Source organism: Pterocles gutturalis, unplaced genomic scaffold (genome assembly GCF_000699245.1).
Source record: "Pterocles gutturalis isolate BGI_N339 unplaced genomic scaffold, ASM69924v1 scaffold1852, whole genome shotgun sequence".
Taxonomy (NCBI): domain Eukaryota; kingdom Metazoa; phylum Chordata; class Aves; order Pterocliformes; family Pteroclidae; genus Pterocles; species Pterocles gutturalis.
This window is the reverse complement of record NW_010107622.1, coordinates 19829-42975: the sequence shown is the minus strand read 5'-3', so window position 1 is coordinate 42975 and position 23147 is coordinate 19829. Positions and strand designations below refer to the sequence as shown.

Here is a 23147-nt window from a genome sequence, read left to right as displayed (position 1 = left end):
TAAAGAGCTTCTTACAGCACTCCGTGGCCACTTCTGTTTGCAATGTTTGGACCTTAGCACGGTTGGTGTTTTTTCCTGGGGTGTTTGGTGTAACCTGTTTTAACAAATCCTTCAGAATTCCTGATGGGATGCAGAGGGTTTTCCAACACAAAGCTACCTGGGTTCTGCCAGCCCCGTTCGCCCTACGGGTAATTTTCGGCCAGAATGCGGTGGTGTGGGGCTGCAGCGGCCAGGCAGTCACCCTGAAATGCCCTGGGTGCTCCCCCAGCTTCTGGGCTCCTTCTGGTGGGCTGGGAGCAAAGGAATTTGAAGTAGTTAATATTTAGAATTTTAATTCTAAATTTAAAATTTCTTCACCCTTTTTTGTATTTTGTAGTATATCTGATTTTTGTAAGCTGCAGTTTCTTTTAGACAATTGCTTTGGTTAGGCTACTGGGAATTTTAGTTAAAGCCAAGAGAAGTGGTAGCGATATTTGCCAGAAAAAAAAAAAAAAAAACAAAAACCAAAAGACCACAACCTCAGCAAAAAGATAATTTATGTTGTATACCTTAAAAAATAAGAACATGAGGTAGTTTGTCCAGTCCCTCCATAGTATCTGAAGTTGAAGTTTATAAATAATTTCTGTCTGAAGTTTAGTTTTTGCATACACAGTTTCAAGACACAGTTTAACTGATTTTTATGAAAACAGAATTGTAATTGTCTTTGTTATTAAGAACACCACAGGTTACTTAATCAGACAAGCCAGCACTTGCATGCAAGTATTGAAGTACCAGCAAGACTGTTTTGGCTTTCCTGAAGCAGTTTTGGGATTTTTGTTTTTCAAAGGATCAAGCCTAAAGAGTTCAGACACATTAACGTGGGAATAAAAGGGAAACAGGTCTCTTTTGTCACAAAATCTTATTCTTCTCTGAAGATATAACATGTATTCAGGTAAAGAATCACAGGAACAGTGTGAACCTCTGCTCATTCAGGCAGTTCCCTGCATGTAATTTTCTACCTCAAAATCTATTTCTTAGAAGCTCTTATCTTGGCTCCTAGAAAGCAAGGAAGTAATGAGTGTTTCCTTTCGCAAGTACCTCCAGGCAGTCTTCAGCCCACATTGTGGCAGTCTCAGCCCTGCTCTCCGTGGCTCATGTATGAATCAAAGTGGGAAATTAACATTATAAGTTCATCTTTAATGAAGGAGTGAAGGGTGATTGCCTCTGTTATGTTATGATTTGATATATTCTACATTGAATATGCAATCTGTAATTACATTAGGAGGAAAGAATGTGACATAACGGACGGACAGTTGAGATTGTAAATGAAATGCTGCTCTATTGTGTTTTACTGAAATACCATAGTACTGGAGTCTGATTCTGTATTTTCCATCTTTCTAAAAGTGTTCTTCTATCTCGAATACTGTTAGGTAGATAACAACACTTTAAAATAGTGACATCTGTTTGTTTTTTATGTGATAATTCAAAAACACGCCAGGCAAATGCTGAAGATGTGTGCGGTTCCTAAAGGAACATTCTGCGTACCTTTTAAAATTTACTAGTTTTAGAAATGCTTTTCTTCTGTTTTCTCAGTGGTGGACTTTATTTTCAAAATGGCAGATTTTTTTTTTTTTTTTTTTTGTGTCTTGTGGATGCCGTAACTGTTCTAGACTTAAGTATTTCTTCTCTTTGTGCAAATGAATCTTCAAATGTTAAGGATTGTCTTGATTTGTATCATCTAATGAGAAGATGGGGGAAGCGGGCTGGCCTCCATTTTTTCCTGAACCTGCCAACATTTGCAAGCTTTGAAGCAACATTGTTCTTGCAGTGTCGGTTTTGTTTTGGTTTGGTTTTTTTAATATATCTGAGCCTGGGAAACAGAGGTTAAAACATCACATTTTGTATAAATTTCTAAATAAATATTTTGCACTGAAATGAGTGTCTGGGCTGAGCAGGAATTTGTTTTCCTTTGTTTTCTGTTGGAATTAATTTCTGAAACATTTTCTGTTGTTTGTACGGGCTTGCATTTCATCTTCCAGAAGTGTGTTGGCCTGTCCATTGGACAGGAGTGATTTGATGTTATTAACAGTATTAAACTCATTTAAGTAGCAACTTTCTTCCTAGGCAAATCCCTTCATCCTTTATGATTCTGCTTACCTCGAGTCATTGCTTTTTTAAAATGCAAGACCAAACCCATTTTCTTGGATTACATATATCTACCTATAACATTGCATTTAAATTTTAATTTTATTCTCAGCTGCAGATAAACCTTAGATGCTGAGTTGCATTTTAGTTAGACTGTTTTGGATCTCAGGCTTACTATCCTGTGCAGGAACCCGAGGTTGGGTGCCGAGGCTGCCCCTCTCGGGGTGGCCGGATCACGGGGCCTTTCCAGTTCTCCTGCAGTCAGGAGTTTCCTGCACAACTACTTGTCTTGTAGGTCTCCAGTTGCACTTGGAGTGCAGCCTCCACTGTTTGAATACTTTGAAAATGCTCTGTGTGATTTAATGTGGGTTTTTTAGCAATTTTCCTTTGTATCAGAGTCAGAAGTTACAAGTGCCTAACAACAAGGTATTGCACCCAGCAGTATCCCTTGCTGCTCAGAAGTCCAGGTCTATTTTCCATGTAGGCATTGTATGTTTCCCTAGAGCTTGAATAATTGCTGTTACTAAACTTAAAAAAAAATCTTAAAAATTGCTAAGCTCTAATAAAAATTGATCTAGAAAATAAAGCAGAAAGATGAAAATGCCTCTTCCCATGTAAGAACACTTTTTGCATCAAGTAAACTAAGATGCTTGTTTGAAGAGGTTTTGTTTCTGTATTTCATTCTGCATGGATGTCTAGGAGAGCAAGGTTATTTGAAGAAAATGAGAGGATTAAAAATAAAGACTTAATTGTATGTCCAGTGCTTATTGCAACTAAATTTTCTTGCCTTGTAAAAGTGATTTTTCTGTTTAAAATAAACACATCTTTAGTTTGTGTGCAGTGCAAACTGGGTGATTGTGTTGGCAGGTGAGGAGGAAGGCGAGTGCAACGTAACCCAATAACCTTTTGCAGTTGGAGACCTAAATTCATATGAAACTATTAGATTGAAAAATACTGTGGAAAAAATTATAAGAATAGCAATATAAACTATAAATGTGTGAAGAGTTGATTCAGGAAAGACTTGATACGGGTTAACAATAAGGGGTTGTAAATCAAGGTCGGGGTATTTTAATAACAGGCAAGTGCAAAGACTGTACATTTTCTTCCAGGAATTTTACTGGAGAGGTAATAATCTTCTATTAGCCCAACTGACGTAGCTGAAAAAAATAGATTGATATTTGAGTCGTTTCATTTTCATTGTCATAAGGATTTTTTTATTGCATCATTACAGCAGTGACAGATAATGATGGCTCTTTATAGGACATCTTTAAAAGGACACTTAAATGTGTGGACCTTTTCAATGAAAAATACGTCAGGGGGAACTGTTTTCCAAATTTATATGTCAAATTTGTATTGCTTTCTAACAGTAATCACTCCATTGTACAGTTAACTCCGCCAGTAGAAGTGAGAAATCACTGTGGTGTATCAGTGGTACGGGGGGGGGGGGGGTTTTTTTAAGCTTTTTTTTTGTAACGCTACACAGCAGCGAATGATAACAAAGTACTAAAGTAGTAAAAGTAAAGTAATGTGGGTGTGTTTCTGCAGTAACTAGACACTTCAGAATTTGTGGAGTTTTAACAAACTTTGAAACCAGAGTACAAAATGCTGGATCGCCATAATGTTATTTGCCATGCTAAATGTGTTTATGATATGTGAGTTACATGTTGTAGAAGTTTGTCTTTTTAAAAGCTAAATTTTATTTAAAAAACCAAACCCCTAAGGCAGTAATCTTCTTTCAGTTTGCTGTGTTTGTGTTTAGGATAGGCTTATGTAAACTGAAGGTATATATGCAGGGGGTTTTGGAGATAAGAATCTACATTCCAGCAAGTAGTAATTATACAATAAACAATTAACTGTTCTAATAAATACAATGTTTTTATTGAAAGACAGATTCATTTTTGAGGTTGCGGTTGGGTTAACTAAGACCTGGGAGTTTGTATTAAGAAAAAAAAAAAAAGGCATCGTATGTTCGTATGATGCTCATAATTACAAGAATTTTGAAATTCTAGTAATTAACAAGGTTTTTGAAGTACTAAGTCTAGAGGGTATTAATTCCAGTGTCCTCTGTGTTACAAAGTCTATGTCTTAAGTTTGTTTTACAAGTTGCTTTTATCATTCAGACTGTTGTGCCTCACCTCTACAGCTTGTGTGTTTGGCTGTCTTGTAGTCTTTGTGTGTACTGTACCTTCCCTTTACAAAAAAGGTGTTTATTGCAGGGAGTGCAGAGGGGGAAATTAATCACAGTCTTCACCAAGCACCCAGAATAAATTGGAATTTCAAATTAAAAAAAAAAAAAAAACCCAACCCCAATTTCCCAAATTTTCAGGTGATTAATTTAAATTAAAGTTCATCCACTTTTTGCTCATGACCTTTTGCAGTTACGGTGTAAGAGAGGGAATGACGCAATGTTACTTGGTATGATCTGTACTGGTTGTTGTGGCTCTCGCCTCATCTGGAAGGATTTTTGCTGCAAAGTGTAGGTCCGCTTGCCTGGAACACCACCACAATGCTAAACGTGCCTCTTGGCCTGAAAATACCTGAAATGGGAACAGGAAGGTGTTCCGCTCTATGAGCAGTATATGTGGTATGACTTCATAGTTTTCCTTTTAAATGTGTGTGAAAGAAAAGTCCACATCACATACTTCTGTATATGTAAATGCTTCAAGAAAACTTGAAAGTAAAACTAAAACCTATTTATTACACATGGAAAATTTTCACAAGATCAGCATTTGTGTCGGTGAAGGTAAGTATTGCTAACAATGCATACGCTACCATGGTTCAGTTTAGAAAATTTTTTTCTCATGTATTTTATTTTTAAAAAATCTGAAGAAAACATCACGTGTCCTAAATTTTATGTTTTTTCTAGCTATGTGAGTTTGTTCAAAAAAACCAAACCACCTTAACTTTAAAATTTCTTACAAAAATATTTGCATTTAAATTGCCTTTATTACATGCATAATGTTTGATGTGCAGAACATTATTGTAAATTTTTTTTGTCTGGAAATACTAAATACTGTAAGTAAAAAAGCCTACAGTGTCATGCAATCCTGCCTGCCAATTGTCCACAGTAATGATGAAAATGATTAGATTTCAGTCAGTATATAACAGCAATCCTGATACACAGTGTTGGACTGCGCAAAGATCTGTCCTCTACAACATGAGCACATCGATGTGCTGGCTCTGAATTGGGATTTGGTGATTCTCTAAATGGTAGTCAGTGCTGTGAAAGGTGTTACAGTGCTAGACAGCGAGTGCAGCTGAGAAAAGCTGTAGCTGAGGTCCTTTGTTTTTTCAGAGGATTTTCATTCATTCTATAGGCTTGTGCCTTAGTCTGGCACACTGTGACTATAGGAGCATTGCTATACTGTAAGCAGCTGAAATGGAAAATAAATCCCCTGTTAGTGCATCGCAGGCACAGAAATTCATCTAGAAGTCTAAAATGTGTCCCTTACAGACAGGCTCTTGCTAGTTTATAATGTGTGGAGGTCACAGTGCTCTTACAACCTCATCGGATCTCCGCTGCCTCCTCTTGTCTTAATGAGAATGAAGCACATCCAGTAGTGTTGCCAATTTTTATATTATTTGGTGACTTCTAGATAAGTTTCCCATGATGTCATGATTCCTGGCATCAAGTGTTCAATTTTTCCTTATGCAGAGCGACTGCCCCTTCATCCCAGGGGATGCAAGAGGATAAGGGAAGTCTCCCTTACAGCAGTCAGGAGGGAAGGCTGTGGGTTTCGTTGTTTGGGTTTTTTTGGCATCTGTTTACAATTGAATTTTGAACTTAAAGCAGTCTCACATGTGCACTGGAGTAAGTAGCAGCTACCCGTAAACTTAATGTCCAAAAGACAAGAAGAGACAAAGATAAATGGCTGCTTGGTCCTGCTGGCTTTCATTTTTTCCATTTGACAGGTGCTGTACAGAGCTGAATTTGTGGAAGCTTGAAAGTTTGGGGATTTTGTTTTGCTTCCCCCTCCTTTTTCTGCCTCTTAAGTTGGAAATCGTTAGCACTTTCAGAAAGTTCCTAAGGTTGCTTGATGTTTAGATCGCATTTCTTTATTTCCTGCATTATTGCTTTTGCATGGGCCCAGCCACTCTGTATTTTCAGTTTGCTTCCATTAAGCCTGATTGAAACATCATGTTCACTTAGATGACTGATTTCAAAATGTTAATTAAAAACTGTGGATCATTAACTTATATTCAGTGCTAGGAGGTCTAAAGACAGAGATTTATAAATCACTTGCTAGTTTGCTCACTGTCAATTTTGTTAGAATTGTACCAAAATTAACAAAATCTTAAAAAAAAAGTATTGCTCCCGCAGCTTCCTAGTCATTCCAGCCTTTGTATTAAATGTGGTCCTGTAAGTTTTAATGGAATCAGAAACTGAAAAGTTTGAGGTGGCCCTGTATTTGTAGTCATCTTCTTTACCGATTTTACATCAATAAGTCATTACAAAAAGTGTCCGTGCAGTGTTTTTTACAGTTGAACTAGGAAAACCTCTGTCTCTCTGACGTAGTACTCTGTCGACTTTTCTGTGATCAACTTTTATTTTTGTCAGGTTTTTTTTTTTTCCTTTTTGACTTGTTAGTTTTTGTAATACTTTTTAAATCTACTTAACATTTTTGTGATGTCCTAGCACAATGACATCTGTCAGATTTTGGGCTTCTGATCTCTTATTTCTGCAACTTTTTGGCTTGTGGTGGGGATTTTATAGTTGTACTTTGTTTCTATAGCTGTATGTTTTTGTTAATGGTGTTTAATTTCTTCCTTAGCCTAAGCTATGGAGGAGGACATTCATCACATTCAGAAACAGATCTTCTTCACAGACAGACATACACAGCTTCTCATCAGCTTCCTGGATACTCTGCTACACACCATCCTACTGGTAACTGTCCATATCGTGAGATTACAGCTTAAATAGCTAAAGAAAAAACAAAACAAACTTGTTATGTAATTTAGATTCAAGTTGATGAATTTTATAATCGCAGGGAGTTTGTCATGCAAGTGGTGGCAAATGGTATTAGAAAAGCTGAGCTTGCAGGAGAAAGTTAACAATCAGTTAGCTTTTATAAAAATGTCATAAGTAAAAAGGAAAAGGTAAGCAGGAGGTTATGCTCAGTAACTTGGTAGTTCTTAAACTTTAAAATACATGTTTTCAGGATTTGGCTGATGTCTAAGGGCTGAACGTTTAGTATGTCTCAAAGGCAGCTCCAGAAATCATGCCAATTATTTTAGACTAAAGCAAATAGCAAAACTAACACAAGTTGGAACACTCTGTTGCTAGTATTTATATGTGCAAACTAATAGTGCTGAGGGAAAGTTAAAATTTACTTTATAGTAGCAGGTTATGCTGTGTTACATCTGCGTCAGGATCTGTGTGTGATCCTGATGATAGCCAGTCTCGTGTCAGAAGACAGGGTGTGACCTCTTCACGCTTGCTTTGCAACCCAGTTTCTAGAGAAAGATATTTGAACTCATGTGCTTTCTGGAATCTGCAGTCTCTTGGCCAGGTCCTCGATCAGGATGATGGAGGGTCGGAACTGCAGGGAATGTTTCAGGATGCAGACCCTGCCATCTTGACTAATCTCAGTTACTCAAAATTCTGTATCTCTCCAGTGTTTCCCATTGAGCGCCCTGCCATTGAAAAGTGTGAGCAGCAGGGAGCGCACAAAGGTATTTGTTGAAACAGGCAAAGCAACAAACACCCATTTTTTTGTACCAGTCCTACAGAGAAGCCCAAACTGCTACAGGCTGCCTGAAGGGGGAAGAGATACAGAGAAGTTGAACCCATTTGAGAAGGAATTCTGAATGTTTAAACAGTTCATTTAAAAAAAAAAAAAAGGAACAGTGAATCTTCAGATGAACGGAGAATTTTATTGATGAATGTATATCCTTGTTATTTGATTGAGCTTCTTGTAAGTTCATTTGAATTGTCTGTTTTGTTTCATTTCCCTCCACTCTCATCTAGGTCTTTCAGGAATATTTGATACCAGTGTGCACAGTGCTGGAAATAACACTAAAGAAACTTCTTCAGTTATGAATTTTCTCTCTGCTATCGAGTCTCGTACCGCTCAGGCAGTCTCTTCAGGATCTACCCTTCTACCACAATTCAGGGCTCCTTCCTGGCAGACAGGTGAAAAATTTATCTTGAAATAAAATTTTGTTATGATTATATTGAATGTTTGGGAGAATTCAAAACAAAAATATCCTGTCTAACTGAAAAAGCTGCATGTCTTCTACCTCTTTCCTGTCTCAGTATTTAAAAATCTCAAAATCAATGAAATTACATTAGCAGAAGAATTATCTTAGAAAAAGAATTACATGAGCAGAAGTTCTAATTGTTTAGAAGGAATTCAGATGTATAGGATATTATTTGGTCTAATGACTCAAATTTATTCTCCAGCTTTGTTTGGATTTAGTCTCACTAACACCATAAGCATGTTCAGGTAGTAGACTACCTGTACATCCTAGCAGATCTTTCATTCTCAAACTCTGTTCCCTGTTGTAGTTCTTCTTCAGTGGTATTACTACTCAAAGTCTATGGATAACTTCAGCCCCTTTGTACACAGAAGGAGCAAGGTGTTCTCAAAAAAAGAGGGTCTGAGATGCATGTTGCATAGAAATAAGTGATCTGATTTACAAATAAACAAACATGCTGCCTTTTTTGGCAGACTGACAGCCTTGTGTAAACCTCCTCCATCTGTCAAGCCTTCTGTGCAGAGCAGGAAACTTTGCATATTTTGAGCTTGTTGTAGACAACCACACCAAGATAAGTGTTGCTACTACATCTGTGGGTAGCTTCAAGTTATGGTTAATCTTACGTAGCGATTATGTGGCTGTGCAGTGAATCAGATCTATTCACTGATCTGACAGAAAACGTTTGGGTGGGTTTTTTCCTTTGGTGAGGTGGTTTTCCACTGTATCAGCAAGCTGATCTGTGTCTCAATGCAGCTGTATGGCTGCTGGTTCTGTTTTAAGGAGGAGGCATAAGGTAGGAAGAGGGAAGGGTTGGACAGTCCTTTTGTTGACAGTTTGCGCTTGGTCTGTTAAGTATAAAGCGCAGCTGCATTCCATGAAGAGCTGCTCAAAAAGTTGAGAGAATGTGGCTTTTTATTCACCAAGGACAAAAGCAGATATGTGGGAGAACAGATGAAGACGCACACTGTTAGTCTGTTAAAAGATCTTACTATAAATCAGTGGTGATTAGAGTTGCGATGACCCATCCTCACATCAGATTGTCACCTGGGAAGAAATCTTTTTTTCTCTTCGTTCTAGCATTTTCTCCATTGCAGCCTGCCTAACAGTGAATTGTGAAGAATGGGGAGACATGCTATGGGTCAGGTTTGATGTTGATACCAGTGATTGAGAGACTTCTCAGTACTCGTTACTAAGAACTCATCAGTAAGCCCATTTTTAATATTACCAGTTCTCTGAGCTTTCTGTTGTCCTTTAATACTTGTAGTGCTTTTCTGTATCCCTCAATCCTCCCAAGTATCTTTTGAGAGCTTTGTCTTCTACAGACTTTTTAGATGAAGGAAAACAAGCACTCTTTGCTCTTCAAGGTGACCTTTCTTTGGAAGGGTTTTTTACTTCAGTTTTTTCTCCAAACCATGCAACTGCTGATGTTGGGGGGAAAAGAGGAACCGTGTGTTTGTTATATTGTCCTACCAAGTCTACCTTTGGTATGTGGGATGTGTTATCAGTGTTATGATTTCTTAGGGTAGTTGGGGGGGTGTCTGTCCACGCAACTTACTCCCTTTGCTATACATTTTGTCTGCTCCTCTGCAAAAGTAAAGTATAAAACCCAGCAGTTCTGCCAGAGTAGTGGTTCTGTGATTGGCTCTTGTCTGGTTTAAGAAATTACCTGTGTAGTAGGAAGGGCTTTAATTTATGGAAGAGAAGGGACAAATACAGGTTAGGTGAGAAATTAACATCTGCAGTTAAAATAGGTATAAATTCTTCCTCTTCTTTGTTGCTTTCAGATGCCCCTACCTTTGTGTTAGTGGTAGAAATCAGCAAAAGAGAACCCAGTTGTACGTGATGTTACAGTTTTTTTAGAATAGGGGAAAAAAAAAAAAAGGCATTAAAACACCTCTTATGCTTTCTTACTCAGAAAGACTTTATTGTTGACTAATGAAAAATACCTTGGCATTCCTTCAGTATCACATCTCTTCATATCGGTTTGTCTTGAACTGAAAGGGAGAAAGAAAGACTTTCTTTGGCAGCTTCATCTGAAACTTCCAAAGCAGTTGTATGATTAAGTTGCAATCAGTTTAAGAGGACTTAATATATTTTAAAAACAGGGTTTTTTTCTGAAGTATTTGTCTCAAAACAAGCTTTATTTACTGAGGTTTTTTTTTCTTAAGTGATCTGAAGCTAAAAGCTGGTTTAAGTATACAAGAAGAACTGAAAAAGGTCAAATTATACAAGTGATTTTAATGTTTTCTGATTTGCATACTCTTGTAAATTTCCCAGTGGAAACTGATTCTTACAGATTGCTTTACAGGAAGCTTAAGCCTCTCTGAAAATAAACTTGCCTTCTTCACTTTAATTCATAGACTTTGGAAATAGTACACAAACTTCACTAGTACCTGCAAGTTACAGGGTGAAAAGCACAGAACAGTATGGATCACTGCTGTAAGCCCCAAAGCTTGCAAGGGAATTTCACAATCCTATTTCAGTTGGAGTTCTATATTCTGTTGAGAAATCTTGTTTAAGCCAGTATGTCGTACCAGTGTCTGGATGCAAATTAGTAGTATACCTGTTATTTGGCTGGTTGCAATTGCACTGTGCAGGTGGTTGCTATCTGTGGATATTTTGGACTGTCACTGTAGAAAGGATACAAATCATGTTTATTTCTTCTATTGAAAGTCAAAACCCTCCTTTAAAAAACGTATATTGCAAAGTAGATAGGTCATTGTCTGTTTCACTGTAAGCTCTTTAGCGTTCCACATAAAGTGAGTTATAAAAGTATTGGTGAGTGTAAATGCAGATGGAATTGTTCCTTTAACTGTGTATCTGTTACAACTGGTAAGGTGTAATTTTGCCTTTTTACTGTATAGTAAAGGTGTCCAGGGCTTTTGATAGGTTGTCCTCTACTATAAGCTCCTTTTAAAACTGAGATTAAAGCTAATAAATTTCAGATTAGCATTAATCTCATACAATTTTTGTATCCACAATTTGCATCTTAAAGTTTTTTCCCTCGGCAATTCACTGTAGGTGTAGAATTTGGAATTCTTAAAAAGCCGGCACTTCCAGTTTGAAAATTACCCACAATAAGTGCCTACTTTTATATGTTTTTGTTGAAAAGAGTGATGATTCTAATGAAGGTTGTACTTGTAAATGCTGCAAAATATTACAATTAAGTGAGTTCTAGAAATGCAGTGTTCTAACTTGTAAAGCTCCCTTATGCTCTTTTTCCCTTTTTGTTTTGTTTTTGTTTTTTCCAGGTATGCATTCCTCAACAGCCACAGAACTATTTGTTACCGGAGCTTTGCCAACCTCTGGAACATTTCCACCAACATCTGCTTTATCAGCATATCAGCATCCCAACACTTTCAGCACTAGAAACTTTGCCACTACCCCTTCTCTTACTCTTCAAGATACTACTTTCAGTGCTACGTCAAATGGTCTCCTAACTGCCCATGATCCTTTATTACAGATTAAAACATCGCAAGGCACTGTTCCAACTGCTTTGACATTTGACCGCCTAGGCAGTTCTGTTTTAAGTACCAGTATGCCACCTCAGTCATCAACATATCGTTCTGCTCAAGAATCTGCACCCCATCTTTTGCAACCTCAATTTAGTTTGTTGCCTTCTACCCTTGGAGGAGCTCAGCAGGTTTCTCAGGCGTATAGCACATCTGTCTTTACTGGTTCCACTGCTTCTATCGATAGAGCACTTCAGCGAGAATGTAGTGTTATTAAACACCATCAGCGGCCTTCAAGTACTCAGTCTGTTCAGGCTCAACTGACTGTTTCGCAGCATTCCTTACACAGCTATTTAACGAGTACAAGTGGAGTTAATTTTCAGGATACATCTAGGCACTCGGCATTATCCTGCAGTCCAGTTGGAGATGTTACTCAGGTGAGCAATGGAGGACCACAGCAGAAGACTTCTCAAGTCACAGTGGAACTTGCTCAGTCGTACACGTCTGCAATTCCATCACCCGGTTTTCCATCTGCTTCCACAGCAAAAGTGAAAAACTGTTCCGCGAAGCAGCCTCCAAGGTCAACAAAGACCCCCAAACCTCAGAGTGTAGCTCCTACCGTGCAGACACAAAGCTATGCCAAAACTGCACAAAACCAGAGTTCTGTCATCACAGGCCAAGCACAGATCTATTCTACAGCACAGCTCCCAAGCCTCTTGTCAGTCAGCCAGTCTCAAAACTATGTTTCATCCCAGGCTCAGAGCGTGCCACCTGTCAGTCACTCGCAGGATTTCTCATCCAGCAAGATTGAAAAGCTGCCCTCGCTGTATAAAACATTGACTTTTTCTGGGCAATCACAAACTATTACTTCTGATAGTCAAACTCTAAGTTACTCCTCAGAGGAACAAGTATTGACTTCAGTTCCAAATGAGAACTACTCGGGGCAAACAAGGGAACTTTCTTCAGTCAGCCAATCTCAGAGCTATTCTTCTAGTCACTCTCAGGGTTTATCTCCAGTTAGCCAATCCCAAGGTAGTTTTTCATCTCAATCACAAGTTTTATCAGCTGTTAGTCCTTCAGAAAGCTATTCTTCAGGGCAGTCTTTAACATTAACATCACCTTCTCTTTCCTTTAATGCCTCTCCTCGGATACAAGCTCTTCCAGCCTCGAGTCCTAATCAGAGCTATATTTCTTTACATTCTTCTCAGAACTCTCAGTCACAAGAATCCTCTTCTCCGCAGTCGCAAAAGTTTTTGCCATCTGTCCAGTCTCCTCCTTTTGCATCCCCAGCTCATTCACAGACACTGCAGAACAACAGGCCTTCCTCGGAAACAAAGTCATATGCTAAAAGGAAATCTGACTCTAATTTGTATGCCTCATCAAAACAAGAGGAGGAATTATCAATGCAGGATATGCAGACGTTGCAACAGCAAGCTACTCTTGAATCTTCCACTCAAAGGCTAACCGATGAGGAAATCAATGCTCAGGATGCATCCTTTAGGGTCTCAAAAGCAGATGACAGATACTCTCAAAGTGTAATCAGAAGTAACTCTCGTCTTGAAGACCAAGTGGTTGGACTTGCTCTTCAAGGAACAAAAAAAGATGAAAGAATGGTCAATTCTGTGGAACAGCTTTCCCAGCATATTGGCCATATCACTAGCCTAAGCCATGATATAAAGAAGACAGCTAATTTAATGCAAACAACACAAGTAACTGTGAGTGCTAAAGAACTAAACCAGCAACATTCTCTTATGCATAAGGTACATGAAAGTAAAGCTCAAGAACAGCAAGGCCAAGTCATTAGTACACCATCGCAGGTTCAGCCTCATGCTGTAAGACAAGGTCATCAGCTGTGTTTGCCCAGTGCACAGGTACTTCTGGAGTCAGCCTGTGACTTGCAGATTCTTCATCAGTCAATATTGCAGTCGGGTTTAGGACAAGTAAAGGCATCACCACAAGTGCAAAGAATACAGAGCCCTCAGCAGGTGACACATCAGTTCCTTCAGCTGGATGGTCATATTATTCAAAGTAATGGGGGTCATTCTCAGCAACAGCTTCATACTCAGAATTCAGAGGTAATGAAAATGGACATTTCTGAGCCCTCAAAACCACTACAGCAACAGTTGACAACAAAAGATCATTTTACTCAGACAAATCAACATGATTCAAAACATCAGTTTGTTTCTCTTAGTTCAATATGTTTCCCAGAATCTATACTTCTCAGTGATGAGAGAAATATATTATCCAATGTGGATGACATCTTAGCAGCAACAGCAGCAGCCTGTGGAGTGACACCATCTGACTTTGCCAAATCAGCTTCTAATGAAGAGGAAATCCAGTCTGTTGAAAATAACGAGGAGTCTAAAACACAGTTCCGATCAATGGATGTAAGGCATGTGTCTTCTGGTTTCAGTGTCTCACCTACTGTAGTTGGAAAGCCAGCAAGCATAAGTAATATTTCTCTGAATGGAGGCCAAATTACTATAAATTTTACACCAGTGTCAGCAATACAGACAAAAACTGTGAACCTTGATCAACGACACATTGAAACTTCTGATCAAAATTTACCAACAAGAATAACTTCTCCCACCCTTGGACCTGGTCAAGAAGAGCAAGAACAAGGGGCTGTTCCAGTTAAGAAACAATCTAGCATCAGTCATGAATCTGAAGAAGATAATGATGCTTCTGCTGATGGTACACTGAATGCAAGAGACACAGAATTTGCTTCAAGCGGTAAGAGTCTAAGTGAAGAAAGTGCTGCTTCAGAGAATGATTTTAGTATGGGTGGTGATGATGGTACAGTAGCAGGTAACCAGTCAAAAGGTCCATTGCAGCCACTACCTGTGCCCCAGAGTGGAGATGGAACCACTAGTAGAACTGAAGAGGAATGCCAAGATTTAACTCAAGGGAACCTTCAGAAGAAAAAAAGCAAAGGAAAAAGCCAAAACAAAAATACTGCAGAAGATGACTGTGCAAGTCAGAAACAGGTAAAAAGAAGTGGACAGTGTAAACGTCAAAATTCAAGAGGAAATGACTCATGTTTGACATACTATTCTCCTGTTTCTGAAAGTTGTTATGATACTTACCAGCATCAGGAAAGAATGAGGCAAAAAATTAAAGAAGTTGAAGAAAAACAGCCTGAAGTCAAAACAGGATTTATCGCATCTTTTTTAGACTTTCTGAAGTCTGGGCCTAGGCAACAGTTTTCAGCTCCAGCTGTACGAATGCCAAACAGGACTAGGCGACCGGTTACCCAAATAGTTCGTTCCCCTTGTCTACAGTCCTCTGCAAAGCCTCAGCCAGCAACAGCAGCAGCAGCACCTGCAGCTGCTGAAGTTAGTGGAGAAAGTCCAACCAAAAAAGTTGATGAAGAACTTAAGAAAAATTTAGAAACGTTGCCTTCGTTTTCTTCTGATGAAGATGATTCTGTGGGGGGTAACCATGATCTTCAGAAGAGCATCTCCACTGCATTGTCAGCCCTGGATGATACATCTGACAGAAAGAACAAATCAGGTAAAACAGTTACTACAAATGCATATGTTGAAGGAGATTTTTGTATCTGATGGGAAAAAAATAAGAATAATTTTAGCTATCTTCAGGTAAAGGTTTTGATTGATTTTGGTTTTAACTACAGCCATAATTAAGAGTTCTGTTCAAAAGGTGTGTTGACTATGAACTAAACTAGTGTTTTCCACAATTAGAAAATACATAGATAAACTTTTTCATGCTCCATAAGTAGGACTCTTCTAAGGCCAAAAAGTTATTTTAGCCCAGAATTGGAATAATGTGTCTGTTCTCTTCTTCTCTGGCTTAAAATGCTAAATATTATTTTCTTCTGGAAACCTCAACAAACTCTCATGTAAGAGGTTTTAAATCTATTTTTAAAAAAATCTAGCTAGAGAACATATTAATAATTGCCATCAGCAGTTAAGTTATTCGTAGGTATAGTTAAACATGCACTTTCTGTGATACAGTTGTACAGAATATGTTTATGAAAACAATTTTTGCACTTGTAAACTGAGCACTGGTTTGTCTAGTCTTGTCCAAGCCAGGAGTAATTTGACTTTGATTTCAGCCATATGAATCAGGAGTGTTGTAGCTTCCTGTTTGTGCATTGCTAGCAAAAGAACAAAATCTGGGAAGGGTTGTTGTGGGCAGGGAGGGGCAGGCAGCAACTGCTGATCCCAGTAGTAGCTAGTTTTCCACACGCTTTTCATTTTCACTGGTATCACATCTATGCTGTACGTCAGTGTTTATAGCTTCTAACTGATACTGCTTTGTTTTGAAGTATTTTCAACATACAGCGTATTTTTGCCTAGGTAGACCTTTTCAGTAAAGTTTGTTTTCTCTGGTAAGCAATTAAAAACTATCCAGTGAATCACGTAAATGTACTAATTCAAGAGAAATACTATTTCCAAAATAATTACAGGGATAAAATGAAACAATTCTTAAACCCTTCTCAGGACCCATGACCCATAGGCTGGTTCTTAACAAATAGAATGAAGTAATTTTTTCTCTTTTTAGATTAAAGGAGAGAGGGAGATTTTTTTTTCTCTAGAGGTGATATGATTTACTGAAAAACACATAGCACAATTGAACTTAAATTGTAATAATCAGACCTAAAATACAGGAAAAATATTGCAGAATACACAATATACTAAAAAATACCTGTTCTGTTTTCTTCTGCATGTATTTCTATTAAATTGCGTTAATGCAAGTTACAAGTCAAGTCTGTTACAGAAGATGAAGTTTCTCACATTTCTTTCAGTTGAATATATATTTTAACCAAGAAAGTGGTGATCTTTTTTCCCCCCTTCTTGGTTATTCATAAGGTTATAGTATTCATACCACCAATTTTTTGAATTCATGTTGTATACAAGACTGTGCTTAGTAATGACTTCTTTCCTGCTTGCTTTTATTTTGCAGATTTTCTAGTTATTCCTTCTTCTGTTTTTGCACAGAAGTATGGGAAGATAAATATTAAAATATAGTCTTGTTGGTAGGATTAAATAGCGTATGTACAGTTTATCTGCTATTCTGAAGAATGTGTAAGTGTACTTGGAGAACTAATAACGCTGTGTCTAATTAAAGCTGTCAGAGCTTTCACTGAATGGAGAAATACAATGTATTTGCAGTAGTGTGATGTGATATATCCAGAAGAATGTATTTCATGGCTTAGTAATTTTGCTGTATTCAATTAGTGAATCTTCATGTATCTTGTATATAGCTTTTGTATCAACACATTAATTTGATAATTAAATCATTTGTTTTGGATCACTTTTGTTAAAATATGTCATGTTAGCTTTTTTTTTTCTCCAAGTGAAAAAGTCAATGAATAACAGTGGTTGTAACAAAACTGTTATCTTCTTGAGCTGGCAGCCAGTTTCCTAAGTGATATTAGTAATTATGCTATAGCTGATATAACTGAATTTCTTTTAGATGAGCAAGTCAGAGTTAAAACTAATATGTGTAAAAGAGTATCAAGTAATATGTAAAAAAGATTCTAATTTTTTTCAGGTAGGAAAAAATAATAATTTTGAAAGGTGGGAGTTTCCTTTGAAACTAGGGCATAGAGGAGAAGAAGAATGTTCTTGCCCTTTGTTTAGATCATCTGTTCTCATTGCTTACCTCTGCTAACAATAACGTTCATTAGGATATTGCCAAAGTTTTAATCTGGATCTCCCAGTTTCATTTTTACAAGATATGAATGATAAATGTCCAAAAGTTGTACAGCAAATGTTTTAATATTTCATGTGTGTTTCTCTTAACCCAATTTGAAAAGACTTATTACATTTACTCTTGTATTTGCTTATTCACACAAAGTGCAACAGTATTTCCTGTTGATCATGTCTGTAATTGTTTTCTAAAGTCTTCACCTTTGTGATTTCTATATGCTAATAGATGCAGTGGTTTAATACAAACAGAGGTATGCTAACTACAGTACTTTGGTTTGTTTAAGGTTTCTATTTTGACTCTTAGAACAGGTGTTTTTCTTTGAATGGTTGTTTTTAATATGTGTTGTAACAGAAAAGAAGAAAGTGAATCTAGTTCCCATGTTATATTGCTAATCCTTGATAATTTGTTTAACTGAAATTTGGGTTTTTTCTTCAGAAGCTGAAAAAGTGTCAGTTGTTACTGCCACGGCTGCCACTACTGCTGTAATAAAGCAGGAATCTCCACAGACAACTGCTCCTGTAGTCAGTGTGCAGGAGAAAATTAATCCAGCTGACCCCTTAAAAGTAGCTCAACAAAATGCTGTGACTTCCGACCAGTTGGCAAAAATACAGGCAACTGTTGCAATAGAAGGATGTACTGATGAGGAGAATACGGACAGTGGAGGAGAGGGCATGTACAGAGAACGTGATGAATTTGTAGTGAAGATTGAAGATATAGAGACACTAAAGGTAATCTGAATACTTACTGTGGAAAAAAAAATAATTTGAAAAATCCCACATATGAATTTAGCCTCCACAAACTACCAAAAGGGGAAAGGCTGAAAATGAGTTTTCTGTTTCTATTCTGATGTTCCGTGGCTGTTGCCAAGATGCCTTAAGGGGTCTTTCTAGTGCAGGTTATGAATGTGTTTTGTATGTACATGACCTGTTTTATGCTACATACATAATGAAGTAAATCTCCATGCTGGTAACCTCTGTTAGAACTTGGAATTACCTTTTTTTTTTTTTTTTAGATAGTAGTAGGCTTTGAAGTGTAAGGTGTTGAGGAAATTACTTTTAGACTTTTGCAAAAGATCTTGGAATTGTCTTTTTTTCTTTTTGGGAGGAGGTTCTGCTTGCTATTCCAACACTAAGTGGCTTCCATAAGCAACCAGTACAGCACTTCACATGAATTTATGGGGAATGTTCTTTGTTGTCTTTTTGTTTTTGTTGCTTCTCCATTTTAAATTGTGCATGTTTACCTGTCCTTTTGTTGCTATCACAGCCAGCAATATTCTTACCATTAATTTATAATACTTTTGAATACTTGTGAGTGTTCGTTCTCTTGAACTTAAGTTTTAAATGAATATATGTAGCTGTCACGTAAGACAAGTATTATCAGATTTAAAATATTCCCTTATCGCTTATAAAACTGATTAAGATAGAAGAAATTTTGAATTTTAAGGTTTTTAAGCTTTATTTTAGTTAAAGAGTTATGAAAAAGGAACCAATTAGTGGATTATATGTTTTCCAGAAGAGAGTTTTTAACATAGTTTATTTCTCAAACCACATGAAGAAGAAAATCGACTCAAACTCTTCTTCTTGGCTCAGTTGCATGGTACACGAGTTAAGACATCACACCGTAGGCAAAGCTGGTTGGCACAACTTCATGACTGTGAAAGTAAATTTTGTAGATCACATTATACTTACTGTAGAGCATATCATACTGGCTTGATGCAAACTGCATGTAATGACTAAGGGTTTGGAATTCGGGATGACTTATTTCAATTTTATCCCTGGTTAACTTGCTCAAAAAGTATAATGCACAAACACACTTCTGGGAGAAAAATAAGCGCTGGTTTTTAGCAAAGAATTTTATGTTCTCACAGGCTGCTTTGCAAACGGGAAAAGAGCCTCCAGCTATTTGGAAAGTACAGAAGGCTTTATTGCAAAAGTTTGTTCCTGAAGTGCGAGATGGACAGAGAGAGTTTGCTGCTACTAACAGTGTGAGTTTTGAAAATTCCTTATGGAGCCTTATGGGAACTGATTTCCTTACTGGAAGTCTAGGAAACAAAATAAAATGTGATTCTGACATAAATTCTTAGCAGGCATCCTTGAGGGGAAAAAGAAAGGTTTCTTGATTTCCTCCTACTCTAAAACTTTCTCTAAATATATTAATGGGCGGATTCTTTGCTTTCCAGCATGGGTTCTTTGGTGTCATTCAGGCTGTGTAAAGGAACAAGTTTTTTGCAACCAGCATAATGTCAGTGGAAGCAGGCTTGTGAACCAACTACCTTCCACAGTGGGAAGGATACAGACAGGATACAATTTCAACAGGCAGCCCTTTGCCAGGCAGATAATCCTTTTGGGGAGGATTAAATAAAGGGAAAACGAAGACCAAAGTACTTCTTGCCTCATTTTTTGCTTAAATATGTAGAAATCCATTAGATAATTTCTCTTAAATTATAAATGCTGTAGGATTGCTCATCTTTGTATGTAAGCAAGTTGTTTTTAAACTGACTTTTTTCTTTAGTATTTAAATTTTTAGTTGTTAAACTGAATAATTTTACTTAACAAAAATGCTTGTGTATTTTTTTTTTTTTTTTAGTATCTTGGGTATTTCGGGGATGCAAAAACAAAATACAAAAGAGTGTATGTGAAGTTCATTGAAAATGCAAACAAAAAGGAATATGTCAGAGTATGTTCAAAAAGACCACGAAGCAAGCCTGTACAGTCAGCAAGGTATTTTATTTCAATTTGTTTTTCATTTTGCCATATTGTTTTCGTATTAAGAACACACGTATTTTAATAAACAAGACTTATAACTCAGGGTTATGTTAATTCAGCTTTAAGTTGGAAACTGAGAACTGTGTGTTTTGCTTTAAGAAATGAGAGGTAAATTGCTGTCATATCAAGTCTTCCCTACGTTGAATCTGTGGATTGCAATAATCATTCATTTTAGAGGTGTTAGGGCTTTCTGTCATCTTTTGCTGTGTTACCTAACATAAGGCCTACAAGTGTCATGATGTTAACTTTTTCTGTGTTGTCTTCTCCTGTCCCATGGGCTTTGCAAGTTAGGCATGCTTTTCTGGATGCTTTACTGATCATCCTGTCCCAGTCTGCTAGGAGTACCATACTGTCTTCTCAGTCCTGGAAAGTTAATTCAGAAACAGAAGTTCGGTGTTGAAGTTGGTTGTTGTAAGGATGTTTGTCCTTCTTTTGTATGTCCTTGCACACTGAGGGTATTTTACTTCTCTTATTACACCTGCCCCACACCCCTCACCCTGTGTTATAACTTTGAGTCATCTCACGTAACCTGTATCCATGCCTTAATCAGTAATTCCAGTAGTATTGCTTTTAAACCACCAACAAGGATAAATAAAACCCAAGCAAGCCTGTCACTCTGGAGAGCCATGTAAAGAATGCAGGACAAAGATAGAATGGTTTTGATTATTACAGTAAATATACTACTGGTCCTGCAAAATATTCTGACGGTAAGTGTCTCTCCAACAGGGACTTCGGCTGTCTCTGACATTTCCTCTCTTACCTTCCTTCTGATAAGGTTTTCACTATCATTCACTTGCTAAGGGTTTTGCTATTGTATTTTGTGTTGACCTTTGATTGTGCTTTTGGAAAAGATTACAGATTCTGTCATGCTGTAATGCTTAGCTTATTTTATCTTCTCACAACTTCAGATGATATCTGAAGGTTTTCTCTATAGAATTTCAATAATTATAATTTAATGCAGGTATGTTTTTCTTATCAGACATTAGTAAACAGTAATGAAAAAAATTGCAGTGCTCTTCATTCAAGAAATGACTGTGTTTTGAAGTCTAGCTTGCTCTCAAAGAAAGCAATGCCATCAGATAGTCAGTTTTATAAAACAATCATGATCTACTTAAAACTAGCTAGAATTTTAATAGTCTTTTTTTTTTTTTCTTGGACTACAGAAGACTGTTTCAGAACTGGTTCCTCCGGTGCTCTGAAACAATCCTGTCTTTTAGCCAAAACACGATTGTGATTAGTTTGTATCCATGTGGTGTTCTCTCAGTACTGTTTTTGGCTTTTATTTCTGTCTTTTCCTGGTGTTTTTCCTGCATGATGTGTTTCTGGAGAGCAGTCAGATTCCAACTCTGCCTTCGTTTCACTAAGCTAGATTAATCAAGGTCTAAAGCAGGCTTTCCATTCCTCTCATCATCCTAGTATCTATTGTCTCCATCCATTTGGGTTTGAAATCTTCATCTCTGACAGATAACTAGAATTAGTCTTCCAGAAGATACTAACAATGTTTCTACTGTCCATTTCACAGCTTTCCCATTTGAACTTTCCCATTTGGTAAAAAAAAAAAAAAAAATCTTGCCTGGCTTTTCCCAGAATTGTATTCCCCGCCATGTTCTCAAAACCGTGTAGTGTGTTATTAGTCCTAAAGTGCATAACTTTGTATTTGTGATATTAAGTTTCCTGTTTGCTTTCCTGTTTTGAGTGGTGGGAAGAGAAAGAGGAGAATTGTCTGGTTTCTTATTTTAGTCCTCAAGATCCTGCATTTTTACCTGGATTGTATTCTCTCCCATCTCTGTATGGATAGAATATCCCAAATCCAGTTTGTCAGTGAATCTCATTGATTACTAGTATTTCTTCAAGTCTGTCAAGTCTGATTTTTTTTTTTCATTACAAAATCAATTTTAATACTACCGCTAATCTACTGCCACTCATAAATTTTGCTAACATTGGGCAATTTAATTTCTGGGCCTGTCAATCTAGTTATAAAATTTGAATGCTACTTAATCATAGGTAGTTGAGAATAATTGTTAAACATTATATCAAAAATATAGTAATATAGTCTGTATGACCTAATTCCTCATTACATGTGACAATGAATGAAGTAAATATAATCCATAGAATATATTCTGGTTAAATAAGACTATAGCTATTTTATTATTAATGCCAAAACTTGTTGAGGTAATTATTTTCATAACTATTGTCTTTGTAATATTGCAGGACTATTCACTGCAAACCTAGTAGTAGCAACAACAAAACCCCTGATCCACCAACGCCAAAACCAGCAGCAACAAAAGTCTCTTCTGTGAAACCCAAAGCTAAACAGCCAAAGGTAAAGGCTGAACCACCACCAAAGAAAAGGAAAAAGTGGAAAGAAGAGTTTTCATCTTCCCAGTCTGAATCTTCACCTGAGGCCCAGAGTGATGAGGATGGTGAGCAAGATACTACTGTTAGCATCCAGGCATATTTGGACTTAACTGAAAATAGTATTATAAAAATATGTTGCTCTATCTTATAAATTTTTCTTTACTAGCCTCAGGAAAAAAAATTAAAACCTGACAGTGACGTGCAAAATTGACTTCTTAAAACTTTTTACTTCTTGTTTGTGTATGAGCAAATGTGTGCAGCTGAAGTTACTGCAAATGTGGTTTATCAATTAGATAAATAGGTTTTTCCAATTTTTTTTCTAAGACAAGTACAATTTCAGGAGAAGGAGCTTGTTTGATTTTCAAATACATCTCAAGAATCAGATTCTTATTTAATTTTCTATTGTGACTCCATGTCATGTCTAAAATAACGTTCTTGCAATGCCTGTCTGCATGCAGATGTGGGCAGAATCCAGATATTACTGGGTTTTTTTCAAAACACAAGGAGGAAAAGCAGTTGACTTTTTGACTGCTTCATTGCTTGTCTGAATGCCAGCTGTTCAGATGCAGCCTGC

The 23147-nt window shown here is 37.2% G+C and overlaps 1 protein-coding gene across 1 annotated transcript in view; it reads left to right on the top strand.

The window, feature by feature from the left end:
• Nucleotides 1-6903: 6903 nt before the first annotated feature.
• QSER1 (glutamine and serine rich 1) overlaps nt 6904-23147 on the top strand; it is a 24108-nt gene continuing 7864 nt past the window's right edge. The window contains exons 1-7 of the mRNA XM_010088155.1: nt 6904-7009; nt 8093-8257; nt 11574-15287; nt 17886-18178; nt 19318-19434; nt 20037-20170; nt 22427-22638. Coding sequence (XP_010086457.1) covers nt 8161-8257; nt 11574-15287; nt 17886-18178; nt 19318-19434; nt 20037-20170; nt 22427-22638 — 4567 coding nt within the window. The 5' untranslated portion in view covers nt 6904-7009; nt 8093-8160. The remainder of the gene's footprint in view (nt 7010-8092; nt 8258-11573; nt 15288-17885; nt 18179-19317; nt 19435-20036; nt 20171-22426; nt 22639-23147) is intronic.